The sequence below is a fragment of the Argopecten irradians genome, chromosome 4 (genome assembly GCF_041381155.1).
Source record: "Argopecten irradians isolate NY chromosome 4, Ai_NY, whole genome shotgun sequence".
Lineage (NCBI taxonomy): Eukaryota > Metazoa > Mollusca > Bivalvia > Pectinida > Pectinidae > Argopecten > Argopecten irradians.
Window position 1 is genome coordinate 26,450,273 of NC_091137.1, and position 13,068 is coordinate 26,463,340.

The 13,068-nt window shown below is 32.8% G+C and overlaps 1 protein-coding gene across 1 annotated transcript; it reads right to left on the minus strand.

Moving 5' to 3' along the window:
- Positions 1-2,732: 2,732 nt before the first annotated feature.
- LOC138321119 (barH-like 1 homeobox protein) lies at positions 2,733-5,150 on the minus strand. The gene is made up of 3 exons (XM_069264562.1): positions 4,569-5,150; positions 3,931-4,150; positions 2,733-3,167 (listed from the first exon to the last, which is right to left on the minus strand). The coding sequence occupies exons 1-3, from the start codon at positions 4,909-4,911 to the stop codon at positions 2,948-2,950; spliced, it is 783 nt and encodes a 260-aa protein (XP_069120663.1). The 5' UTR covers positions 4,912-5,150; the 3' UTR covers positions 2,733-2,947.
- Positions 5,151-13,068: the final 7,918 nt, after the last annotated feature.

Genomic DNA, 13,068 nt, shown 5'->3' on the forward strand with positions numbered 1-13,068 from the left:
CTGATCCTGAGGTTGATCATGAGATTATTAAGCAAATACAGATGCATATATAAGTATATTACTATGTAGATCGATAAAAACGAGTTTTCGTCAGAAAACGCTTGGGAAATAGTGGGGACATACGCTTTCCATACGAATGACAAAAATTGGCAGGGCACAGTTAAAATTCAGTCTAACACTAGCACAATTTTTACATGTAGTTGTAAAAAACACTACTGATTTCAAATATTGAGATATTTTGAATAGGATGTTCCTAATCGATACCATATATGTTTGTGCTATCATAAAATTATATTAAAATGATTATGAATTTCTGTCAATGATAATGGATTTCTGTCAATGATACAGATGCATATATAAGTATATTACTATGTAGATCGATAAAAACGAGTTTTCGTCAGAAAACGCTTGGGAAATAGTGGGGACATACGCTTTCCATACGAATGACAAAACATTGGCAGGGCACAGTTAAAATTCAGTCTAACACTAGCACAATTTTTACATGTAGTTGTAAAAAACACTACTGATTTCAAATATTGAGATATTTTGAATAGGATGTTCCTAATCGATACCATATATGTTTGTGCTATCATAAAATTATATTAAAATGATAATGAATTCCTGTCAATGATATGCGTGGTTTGATAGTTCTAGTGTTTATTTTTTATTGGTCAGTTTCCTTTTCAAACCGAGTACATAGTTACCTAATCGTTTATATACATTACCGTCAAGTATACTACATATTTCATCACTATTTTTGTACTTATTTATTCCAGTTTATACTATGACAATATATCAATATTTGTGTTTTTTAACTGTAAAGTGTAATCGTCAATCAACATCCTTTTATATTTTATTACGCTATATTTTGATATATACTTGATTAATCTTCAAGATACCCTAATATTCTAACATTGTATTATACATTGTATTTGTTGTTGAATATACGCGCTGTAATGCATTGGTATGGGTGTCGTACATTTATTGAAATCACATTCTCATAACTTCAATTTTCATGCTTTTTATTTTATATTCATCAAAATTAAAAAAAATCCATTTAGAGAGGTCTTATTGATTTAGCCAAACTGGTGACACATCTACGACAAACTTACACGATGTATGTTTTTTTTTCAAATTATTTCCGTTTCAAATTATGAAATATGTTTGTACTAAAAGGATATTAAGATATAATGCTAAGTACATATAGTTTTAGGCAAATGTATATATCCTAGTGAGTTCATTTGATCTGTAAATGAATAGCTGTTTTATTTTTTTCTGTCATGAAAATATCGGAAATTAACTTTTTATGATGTCCCTTGCTCTTTTGATTGCTATCTTGCCTCATTCCCTGTTCTGCATAGACATTAATTATAATAGGTCATTATCATTGCTAATTGGCTAATTGTAATGAGTTATCTGAAGATATTATATTTGTTTGTATAAATCTAAATTAAAATTAAGACGATATTATGTAGTATTTCATATAAGAAACGCTTGTCGTAAATACTTTCCTTTTCCTTTTGCGGAGTTTCTGGACTGGTACGCCTCAGATTGATATCTTTCTTTCAAACTAATTTTTGGTAACACTCCACAAAAATAACATGTCAGTCTTGTGATTGACAGTGCTAGGTATTTAGTGTCTTGGCCTCAACCTTCATTTTGGCATTATATAAGTATTTAAATATGTTTTACTGTCACATTTTCTTTCATTCGATTGCCAACATTCTTTGTCTTTAACATCATTGACATACAGTATAAATAGGATTGGTACACAAAATACCTTGAGAAAAAATGGCACAAACGTCTGATTCTGATACCACAATCTCTCTCTCTATATACCTTAGTAATTTTGAAATTGCAGATACAAGTATTTTTTTCTGCGTAATATCTTATGTGAGTTAACAATTAAAGAAACTCAAACTAATTTAAATAACTTCAATGTCTAATTGTGCGAAACAGTGAACATTCTCACTAGTCAGCCTATAGGTGCCACCCCGACACTATCTAGCCTAACCACAGACAATACCGCGACTATAATGAAGTGCTACCACGAGTCACCTTAACGTAACATTTGAAAACATTTGCTTTGGATAGTGGCGCCAATAAAACCAGAACCACTGGACTATATAAAGCGTTGGGAGTCTTATGATGACTATCTCTCCGCACTTCCACTAGTCTTAGGAGAGGCCCTGTAATGGTATACCTCGCACTACATCGATAACATCCAGTCGTCATATACACAGCTTAGTTATGTTTAAGACACAAAAAGACGTTTCCTCGTAAATGACGATTTTAATGAATTCATAGACGCCTTCGCAGATTTAGGAATAGATAATGTAACCGTCATTGTTAACGATGAATAAGTGTGACAGGGTTTAGTAATTATAGATTTTAAAGTTTTCCAATATTCAACACTTTAATATAATAAACTGTTAATAATAACTATAGATGATTTGTTTCGTTGCTACAATTAAATTAATTGTCTACCGGTCCCGATAGCATATCGTTTCATTGAGGAACTCTCTAAATTTCATGTGTAAACATACCAAAAGTTTAAAAGAAGTTTGCATATTATCAACCTTATTTTTTCGAATTCTGAATTTCTTGTTGGCAAACTCGTTTACCTTAAATACGCTTAATAAATGAATTACGACAACATATTGTTGTTTCCATTAAATAAACACAAACAATTATATTTATTTCTTAAATATTTAATATAAACATAAACATCTTAATTTCATCAATGTGAATAACAAAACATATTTTAACAAAGTTTCTCTCGTTAAACATTACAACATTTTTCATTGCCATTATGAGTTCATTTGGTTCCTTCCAAACTTGAGCATCATAGTAACATTGTATTCACCGCGGATATTCCATCTGATGGCATTGTTACATGATGAATTTGATCAGCACATTTCTATGATTAGTTTTTGAGGATGAACATTTATAGAAACACTGGAGGCATTAAAGGTCTGGTTGGCAGGACAGGTGGCGATAAATGGTTTGTGTGTTGTAGATATAGTCCGTTAGAGATGAAGGAGGAGGTTGGTTCGCCGTATCCGGACCAGTAAGGATTTGTCACCATCATTCTCTGAACACTAGCGAAGTTCCCAGCCTCTGCCAACAGCTCTAGTCCTACAGCTGTCTGTCGTTTCCATTTTGTTCTGAAACAACACAAATAAAAAAAATTTATAATCTATTATTTGTTTAATTTTTTTAATGTATCGCTATTTAACTTCAAAGTGGTGGATTTATAATTTGAGTAATCATTGCTGTATGTATTACAAGTGTCACAAGACAATTTATGCATCATTAAATATATTTGTGTCTCCTACGCTGCGGATTTGTGAAGTTGTTTTCAAATTAATACACGGTGTTTGCAGCAACAGAATAACTTTCAGAAGCTGTTATGATGACTACACGTGCGTTTGCTTATATATAATTTATTTGCAACATAATCATATCCATTTCTATGTTATAGTTGAATACCTAATGTGATTGTTCACGTGGCTTGAAATAGGTTCGGGGAATAATTATTTGGATTTTCGAGCGACTGGTGTGTTGCTGTATATTCAATATTCATGATCGATAGCATTCTCAGGCACAAAATGGCTCAATAGTAATAATTGATGAGGCCAATTTATTTATCATAAACAACGTGAAAAGGTTGACACGAGTCTAAAACCTGATAATGTAATTGAGAATATTGATTTTCATAAAAACTCAGCATGAAATTATCATTATTGATGTTAATCAATTACTGTAAAAATTAGAAAATTACAAGTCGTTAATATTTCATATAGCGTTTTGCAGTTTTGGTCATCGTGAAATTGCTTATCGTATAACATAACTCTCTGGAAACTAGGGATCACAACTGAATTGATAATTAACTATGTAAAGCTGACTATTTCCTGATATAATGCTCACCTCCTGTTCTGGTACCAGGTCTTCACTTGTGTGTCGGTCAGGTTCAGTTTTGCAGCAAGTTCCATCCTATCTTGAACACTTAGATACTTTTGTCGTTCGAATATTTTTTCAAGGCTGTTGAGTTGATGATCTGTGAAGGCTGTTCTTGCCTTCCTTGGCTTTTTCACTTTCGAACTGTATGACGTGTGTTCATGGTGACCTATGATTCTATCTGTGTAACCTGTAAAAATAGCCAATGTGGGATTTAGTGGTGATATAAACATTTATTTTATGCTATCATAATGTTGTACTATTACTGTATGTCTTAAACTATACAATATATTATATACTATTTTCATGTACATGTCAAAAAGACATTATTCTACTGCATTTTGCTAGACATATTTTGTAAAATTTAGACTACGTTTATCATGTCCATGTAAATTTTAGTTTGTTATTTCTGATATATCAAAGTAATATTTTTCAAATTTTGCTTAGCAATTTTTCTTATAGGCATGTTAACCTGAAGAGATTGAGAAGACCACTCATCTCTAAATATCATTTTCTGTATTTCATTTTCTCTCGTTGTAATTTTAAATTTCTAAGTGTCAGATAATTGGGTAAATAAAAGTGACTAGAAACGAAACTAAGTGACCTACCTTCTTGTGGTGAGTCCAGTGATTCTTTACTACTGTAGACGGAATCTCCACTGACCGATGGTACACGTTGGTCAGTCGGACTTATGGCACTAGAAAATCCATGGTTATTGTCTTTGCTATACCGAGAGTCGGACAAAATGTCAGTAATTAGGAAGGATGGTCTCTGGGGCGTCTTGGCTGGGGCACTATCTGAGGATGAACCACAGTCCCGACAACCACCTCCAGTGAGCATTGTTTGTATGGAATGTGACGTATTAAGTGTTACACTTTCATCGTCATCATCTATATTGATGTCCTCTTCCTCACTATCAGAATAGTCCCGTACCTCACTCATGTCTTTCATTACTAGAGCTTCAGAAATGGTCCCAAATCTGAATATCTAAAGGCAAAAACAGTAAGTCAAGCAATATACCTTTTGAAACCTTGTTAACGTCCAATAGTTGATATTTCTGCAAATTACTGTAAAACCACTCCGAGCAGTAGACAAAACGACATACGTAGGCTCATGAGAGTTATGAACTGTGTACCTATTATTTCTCGTTATATATTCAGATTAGGTGACACCGTACAACTATTTCACTTCACACAATGTTTTAGTATAATAATATAACTGCATTTGACTCCCGTGTTGATCAGCCAATCACAGCGAGGGGGCGGGTCCTATCGACAGGTGTCGGTTAAAAGCCGTATGTTTAGACACGGTGTGTGACAGTAAGCCGGATGGCTGGACGGTTTTACTATAGAAAACAATATTGGAGCGTAATTACATACCTGAGTACAGTTGAAACAGAAGTTCAAAAGTCGAATCCTTTTCCTGGATGGGTGGGTTGGCGACATATATACAAATACCGCAATTTGATAGTTGGGTGGCGATGTAAATCTCCCGACGCTAAACATTACCTTGACAAGAAACATGTTAGGTATTCAAGTCACATGACTTAGCATTTAGCATTCCTCTTTCTATTTTATTAAGGCAATTGATATGTATAAATTATGATTATGTATGACTTTAAGTGCAAAATGAGCAATTGCCAGTACATGTATATATATAATGCATGACCGAAGAAACACATTAGAATACATTTACACTAAACACACCCAATCATATATTCAGAAGCTTAAACTGAAATCGATTTATTTGTACCGCTTCCCTACTTCCTATAACAGAGTTGAACCAATACACCCCGTGCTCTTTTATTGATTTGACATTGTAGCAGTAAAAGTTAAATTCGAGTAGAGAAATGGAATTGTATTTCCTTGTATGTTTATTAATTCAACATCCATTAATACTTGTTGTTCATTGTTTTATTCTTCAATACGAATGTTTCCTTTTCCCTCTTACACTGTGATTCATATATGTATCCTGTGCTCTATGATTAGTGACCATATATTATGATTGCATCTTAATGATTCTTGTTAGTCACAACGAATTTCGAGATACTAACTCATAAATTCCGACAAAGGAATAAGTTCGTGTTTTCTAATAATTATGTGTTGATTTTTCCTGATGCAATTTTAATGTGTTTGATGCAACTGTAACGAAAAGAGGGGAAAATCAAACTGTTTAAGGAGAAAGTTGAATGTAAATTCTATGTTATTGAGATGTAACACAAAAGTCACAGTACTCTAAATAAACTGCGAAGCTAAGTCAATCCTTATCTTTTTTATATGTAATTCCACTTGTATCTTAGGAGAATTACGCTCGTGTTTGTTTGTTTATACAACATAGGTAGTACCGTAGTACATTAATTCTTCGATGAACTGTGAAAGTTAAATAAACAATTGTTTAAAATTCCAAATTGTGAAACAAACAAGCAACATCGTAAATATAATCCAATAGATGATGTTACGCGGAACCGTAAAATGTTTTTTTAATTGAGTACTTTTTGTTTTACTATACAGTGACTAAAATCAGTGTTACAAAACAAGTAACAACTTCATTCAAAAGAAGGAAAATAATACTAGTTACCTCATGACATTGATACAAATAAACTGGATCCATTCCACACGACTATACCTGGAACATTTCTAAGGGTTTATGATTAGATTTATATGTACAGTTGGCATGTAGCATAAAATGGATGGGAGACTAGGTGTAACTTGTAATAAAAATCAGAAACAAGTATTAAAAAAGGAAAAATGGGAGCAAAATCACATTGTTGCTCAGTAATTTAATTAATGTTACATGCCTAGAAATCAGAGATATTAATGATATAAAGGACACTTATGTTATACGAAATCCTTATCCCATCAAACATCAAAGAAAGATATAATAAGCCATTGCTTGTTGATGTTTATAAGAAATCTTCGAGGTCAGTCTATCCTGAAAGACACATTTCTTTAACAAACATCTTAGTTATTTTACCGAGATTCCAACGAATTCAAACAGATGCAATATTACTGTCAAATACTTAACCAAAAATGTTGTTACTGACGAAAACTTACAAACCGGCAGTCCAGTTTCGATGACAAATACAAGTATAGTCATTATAGTCATGATTTTCCGGTTTTGTGGAATATGAAATTTTGTAGTTTTGTATTTTCTATTTATACGAATTTCAGATAAACCGCAGGTTACCTCCTGTAGATTTTATATGAAAATGGGCACCATTAAATTGTGTACTGAGTATTCCATCGGATGCTATTGTTTAGGGGTTAAAAAGGTGTTTTCTCTTTCTTCAATATCCTTTTTCTATAAATGTGAAAAATGAAGAATTTGTTGCTTTTGTTCTATTACTTTCTACCATAATATGAAATGTACTGGGTTTTTACCAACGCGAAGAAGTTATTTTGTTGTTGTTGTTGTTGTTGTCAGTTCTCTGTCTTTAAGGCCGATGATCCCCTCCATGAACTCTGATTTACGATTTACATCTACCAGAGGAATCTGGTACGCACTCACAGTGACATATCCACTGGAAATGAATTAATTTACAATTAAATAAATGATACATACAATGTAAGACCAATATGTTGGCATGTGACGCTAGATACCATATTTTCAAAACACGTCCGAGTCTGATTTACCTAAATATGAAATATTTATACGTATCAGATGTTAATGCTTTGGCCGATTTGTTTTGCAAAAGATTTAAGCTCTCCAACATGTTTGATTCAAACTTATTGTGGCGCGCTGTTTGTCATAAGCTTTTACAAACGTCACATAGAAATTACGTTGCAAATACTCCATATAACATCTTATATTTTCTAATTCATGAAGAATGAAAAATACTAAATGTATAGGACCCTAAGATTTCATATAAAAAGTCCCAAGGGAACAATCAGAGAAAGTATTGTGTTAAGATTATAAGGTGGTCCTACAGCGGGATATTGAAAAGTTGATTCACATATACAGCACCCAGTGAAATGTCTATGGTAGGTACGATCGGTGATTCATAACATCGAATGGGATTATAAAACAAATAATGAAAATTATATACGATAATATCACAAGAATAAGTCAGTTTTAAAAATTCAGATATTCAAAGAATATTTTTCCAACTATCAATATTAGAATAATATGAATAGGTTTGGAATATTCTGATACCAGTTAAATTTCTACACAGTTACAAAACCTAATGTTGAAGATATTTCTTCTAAAATTAGCAAATCAGACGCTTTCGTTCGTAAACGTGCCATTCAAAGTGGGTTTTCAATTTATATAATATGAGCGTGTGATGCATTACCTATTTCCACGTTTTGATGCGATATAAGTTGTGAAATGAGAGATTTTCAAAGACATAGTGTAGACAATGAACACTACTATTAGTATTGATTTCATGAAATAGCAATTTCAGCGTGAAAACCTGAAAACCTGATAGCTGAAAGACTTTTATGATAGAAATGAAAATTTTAACACCTTCAAGAAGAAACAAGAACAACGAAAACATACCAAAACACAGAAATTTTGTTCTGAAGATTGTATCATCAATATAGTATCCATAACCAATGATTAGCTAATTACGGTATTGGAAAACGAATTGTAAGTTTGTGTATGGGTTTGAATATTTTAGGTCTTTGCGTTATTCTTCTGCAATCTAAACGTCCATGAATTTTTCAGGGGAATGGGAATGGCAGTATTCAGTAGACATGGGAATAATATACATATACCTATTTATCTCCCTCAGTGTCAATGCGGACAGGGGTCCCCAGTCGATCTGTAGTCATTACAATCATAAATGAATCTATCTCACCAGCATTAACACTTAAATCAATGTGCAGGGAATATAGCCAGAATTGACTTAGTAACTATAATTGATCCTTGCTGATCTAGTCGGCCGTGATAGAGGGCATTAATGACCTGACTTACCTGGCAATAATTGATCACGAGATAATCTTCTTGTAATCCCATCATCCCTAAAATTATCTTTCGTGGCTAAATTTCTAGTCAGGAAATAGGCTGCCTGTTGGGAATTCGTGTAAAACGTGTTACTTTAGGTTTACTGTCAGCAGGTAAGCTCAATATAGCGTTATTAGATATAAAGATTTACTGTCGATCATTTCTATTAGCTCGTTATTCTTAAACGTCTGTTTCAGATAAACTTTTAAATGCTTCACTGCATCCATAAACGCCCGGTCGACGTGTGTACGCGAATCATAAAATTTTCACCGTTTCGCTATCAAAGGTAAAATGATTATGAAAGCTGCTCGTCCATCCGTACGATATTTCAATTTCCTTTTATTGTAGAATGGGAGACGGAGCGTACTGGGTGCAGTTGACACATCGTTCTCATTAAATTCTAGCTTACTGCTACAGCGATTTTCTTTTGATTTCTATAAATGCCATTTATTGGTCAATTAAAAATTAACTAGTACCGGTGAAAGAGCAATTGTAATAATGGATCGGGACACTATCAAGGAAAATGAATCTTAACTTGGAACAACAGTGATAGGGGTATCGAGTCCGATATCGCGTAATGGACATAACAGCAATAATTAGAAATTTTGAAAAGAGGAATTCGCTGGTATTGTCACCAGCGTCAATACAAATGTATGGACTGGCATAAATATTCGTGTCAAATCCAGTCCCCTATGTATAGTATGGGTACGTGATCTGTTATTTTAAGCTGAATATCAGTTTGGACTCTGTGAACCCTCTGGAAATGCATCCATTGTTGACATGCTGCTAGGAAATGCAATAATGTGAGCTTTATCGTTGAAATCTTCTTTGTTGTTGTTCACATTGTAAAATGATATCTAATTAGAATGGATAAATCGATAATCATTTGATTCAAGTCACCACGGATACAAACCAATACGTTATCATTATAATGACACCTGTTATATTTGGATTCTTACACAACATATCTTATCAATCGTTTATCAATGCAATGCAACACATAATGATGGAGAAACCGCTTTTGATGATCCGTTATCTGAAAGATTGTCTTATCCAGTTTGAATAAATAAAAGTTTTCTTTTTTAAATGTGAATTGCGATCCTGTCTGTTTGAATTACGTTTGAGTCTAAATATTTTAATTCTAGAACATAAGATTGATAGATATATTTAACATTACAGATAAGAAACAGGAACACCCATATACTGTATTGTTTAATTATTTGAAGATCGGGACCAAAAATGAGTTTAAACGCTTATCCCACATTAAGGTATGGCAGTAGTCTTTCGGGTGGGCTCTGATCTGATCTAGTTTACCATGTCGATCGGTTTCACCGGTATAAAGGCATTAAGCCAAGGTTATTTGTCACAAATATGGTGTGACAACTACTCATGAAAATCTTCAATTTTACAAATATTAGGCTATCGCAGAGATCTTAAAAGGATAGCTGGTCGCAATTGACACAGAATTTAAAACAATTTAAAACACAATAAATCAGATATGATGCTTACTTGAGCCTGTAGTAAAAGTTATTTGACAATAATTAATAGTCAAGTGGCCTATCAAAATATAAAGTAATTATAGCATTTAATAGGAAGACGCCAATTATCTTTCACGCCGACCAATTAGCTAATAATCTTCGTTAACATGGTATGAGACATATTCACTAATGTGACTCTGACAGCGGATTAGTGACTAACACGCCAGCTATTTCTTTATGACGAGTTAATATGTGTTTAGGCTAATATGCTAATTTAGGTATCATATTAACCATTTAGGAATCGGAGTGTACAAATGGTTAGCGTGATTTGCCTATTTAAAACTAAATATAAATTTTATTTGAATCTTGATGAGAAATATTCAGACGGTTTCCAAATTATGTCGAGACAGTATGATAGAATCACAGAGTTTTTATCGGAGAGCATTGGGTTCTTACCAATCACGATTTGTCTTTGATAATTCTATACCCATGGAGTTAGTTTTATTTTATTTACACGTACCTTGAAAAATCCATTTACATATTTACTATATATCCATACATATATATGTAGATGTTTGTATTTGTAAATGTATTTATAGACATTGTTTGATTTAGCCTTGTTTGAAACGTTCACATGATATTAATTATAGACAAATAAAAAAGAATAAAAATAAATCGATTACGAGCCTGTTTCCTATTCCGTATTTTATAAATTTAAGACTCCGGTAAGGCATCTTAAACCACCAATACATTTGACCGCTTCTTTCAAGCATCTATAACGTATACGATTCCTAGAAACTGACCAACAGTCAACTCTGGTATTGACTTTTGTACAACACGATCCGTATGGTATCCTTACTGAAGGGAGTTGTTTAATTTTTGTTTTTATTATCAGATTTATATCCCAACAGTCGTGGTTGTGCTCTGGCGTCAAGAAAAATAGATGCTGATATAAAACTGAAACAAATACCACATGGAATGGTTTGTTATTAATATTTAGAATATAATTTAGTTTTATATCTCTATACCATTCATCCTTGTATTTCAATTATATTATAAATAATTCTTTCAAAAATCAGAATTCAGCCCGAACTCTTTTGTTCTATAAAATCATTACCCTGTTATGTCAGGCAATCAGAAGCATTTTTCGTCGATTACAGCAGATTGTTAAGCCATGACAATGCTCATTAGAAACAAAATTAAATTATCAATTTTACAATATATATCTCAATTGTTATGTTTTTAGGTCAATACTAATTTCAAATGTACAATTGCATATGTCTTTTGGCATTTTTCTTTTCTTTTTCTCCCATATGCATATATATGTTTATGAATTAATGTTTTGTTGATACGCTAAATAGATAGATCATCTTGATCTAATAAAAACTTAACAGAACAGGATGTAGGAGGAGTGTAAAGACATTATCAAATGGTTTTTCCAATTTACTTTGAACGAGAGTAGGCAGCAGATGACCAAATCAATGCCAAAGCGCCACTTTTAACTACATTCTGTAGACACTTGGGACGATATCACAAGATTGAGATCCATGTTTACTTGTGCCTAACTAAAGTACCGTAAACATCTATTTGAGGTAAAGTAAACATAATAGTTTCATCTGCGACAATTTACCAAGGGCATCACTTTCTTCAATCTCCAGACCCTCCCCGCGATCTGAACCATACAATGGACCTTCTGTCGCTGTACACATGACGTGGTCAACATTGGCTGTCAGTGGCACACGACTGTAAACTCTCTCATTGAACACTAACAATTTGAAAGATTTAAGATAAACGGTTTCTAATTATTGTTAAATGAGTATTTTGGGGAACGCTATGATAACCATCGTTCTGACTAGTCTGCTATACTTGTTCTTTAATCAGGGACGCAGACGTGACTACCTGTAAGCACACCTACCTGTGATGACGAATGCCACAGGTAAACCACCTGTAAATAAAGCAGTGATTTCAAAATTGTTGGCTTTACATTGTATACATTTTTGGAAATTAGTGAGTACTCACATAGACAACAAATAATAGTCGGTCACCTTGGTGGTCAATTTGGTGATAAACGTTTTCAAAATATAAGTTCACGGGTAATAGTGGCAAGAATGTCAAACACAGTCTAAGTGGAAAAGTAGCATTAAACTACCGTAATATGAGTTAAGGTTATTATTTAATATATATTATATTATAATATATAAATTATATTTTAAGCAATAACTAAAACTGATACACCCTGTCGACAACTTATTTTTAATTTATTAATATTGATAATCTAATATACAATATATATATTGTACATATTTAATATCAAAGAAACACAATTTAACAAAGCAATTTATTGACTCGTGCCCTATCTGGGCCTCGAACTCACGATCTACGGCACCCAATCGCCTAGCCAAACATACCTGCGCCTTCTACCACTGCGCCACATCCACTGTACATTTTTATAATAGTTAAGAAAAGTTATTTTTTATTTCATTGTTTTCATAACAAAATCACGTTTTCTCATTAAATGAATACAGAATCGATAAGATATGAATATCTAACTTAATCGAAAGAAAATGTTCACGCAAACATCTTATAGGTCGACATGACAAAAACAATGACCTCATTAAAATACAAAAAATAGAAACATGATTACGAAATCCACGAGTGTTTTATGATTCTTTATTTGATTTTGCAT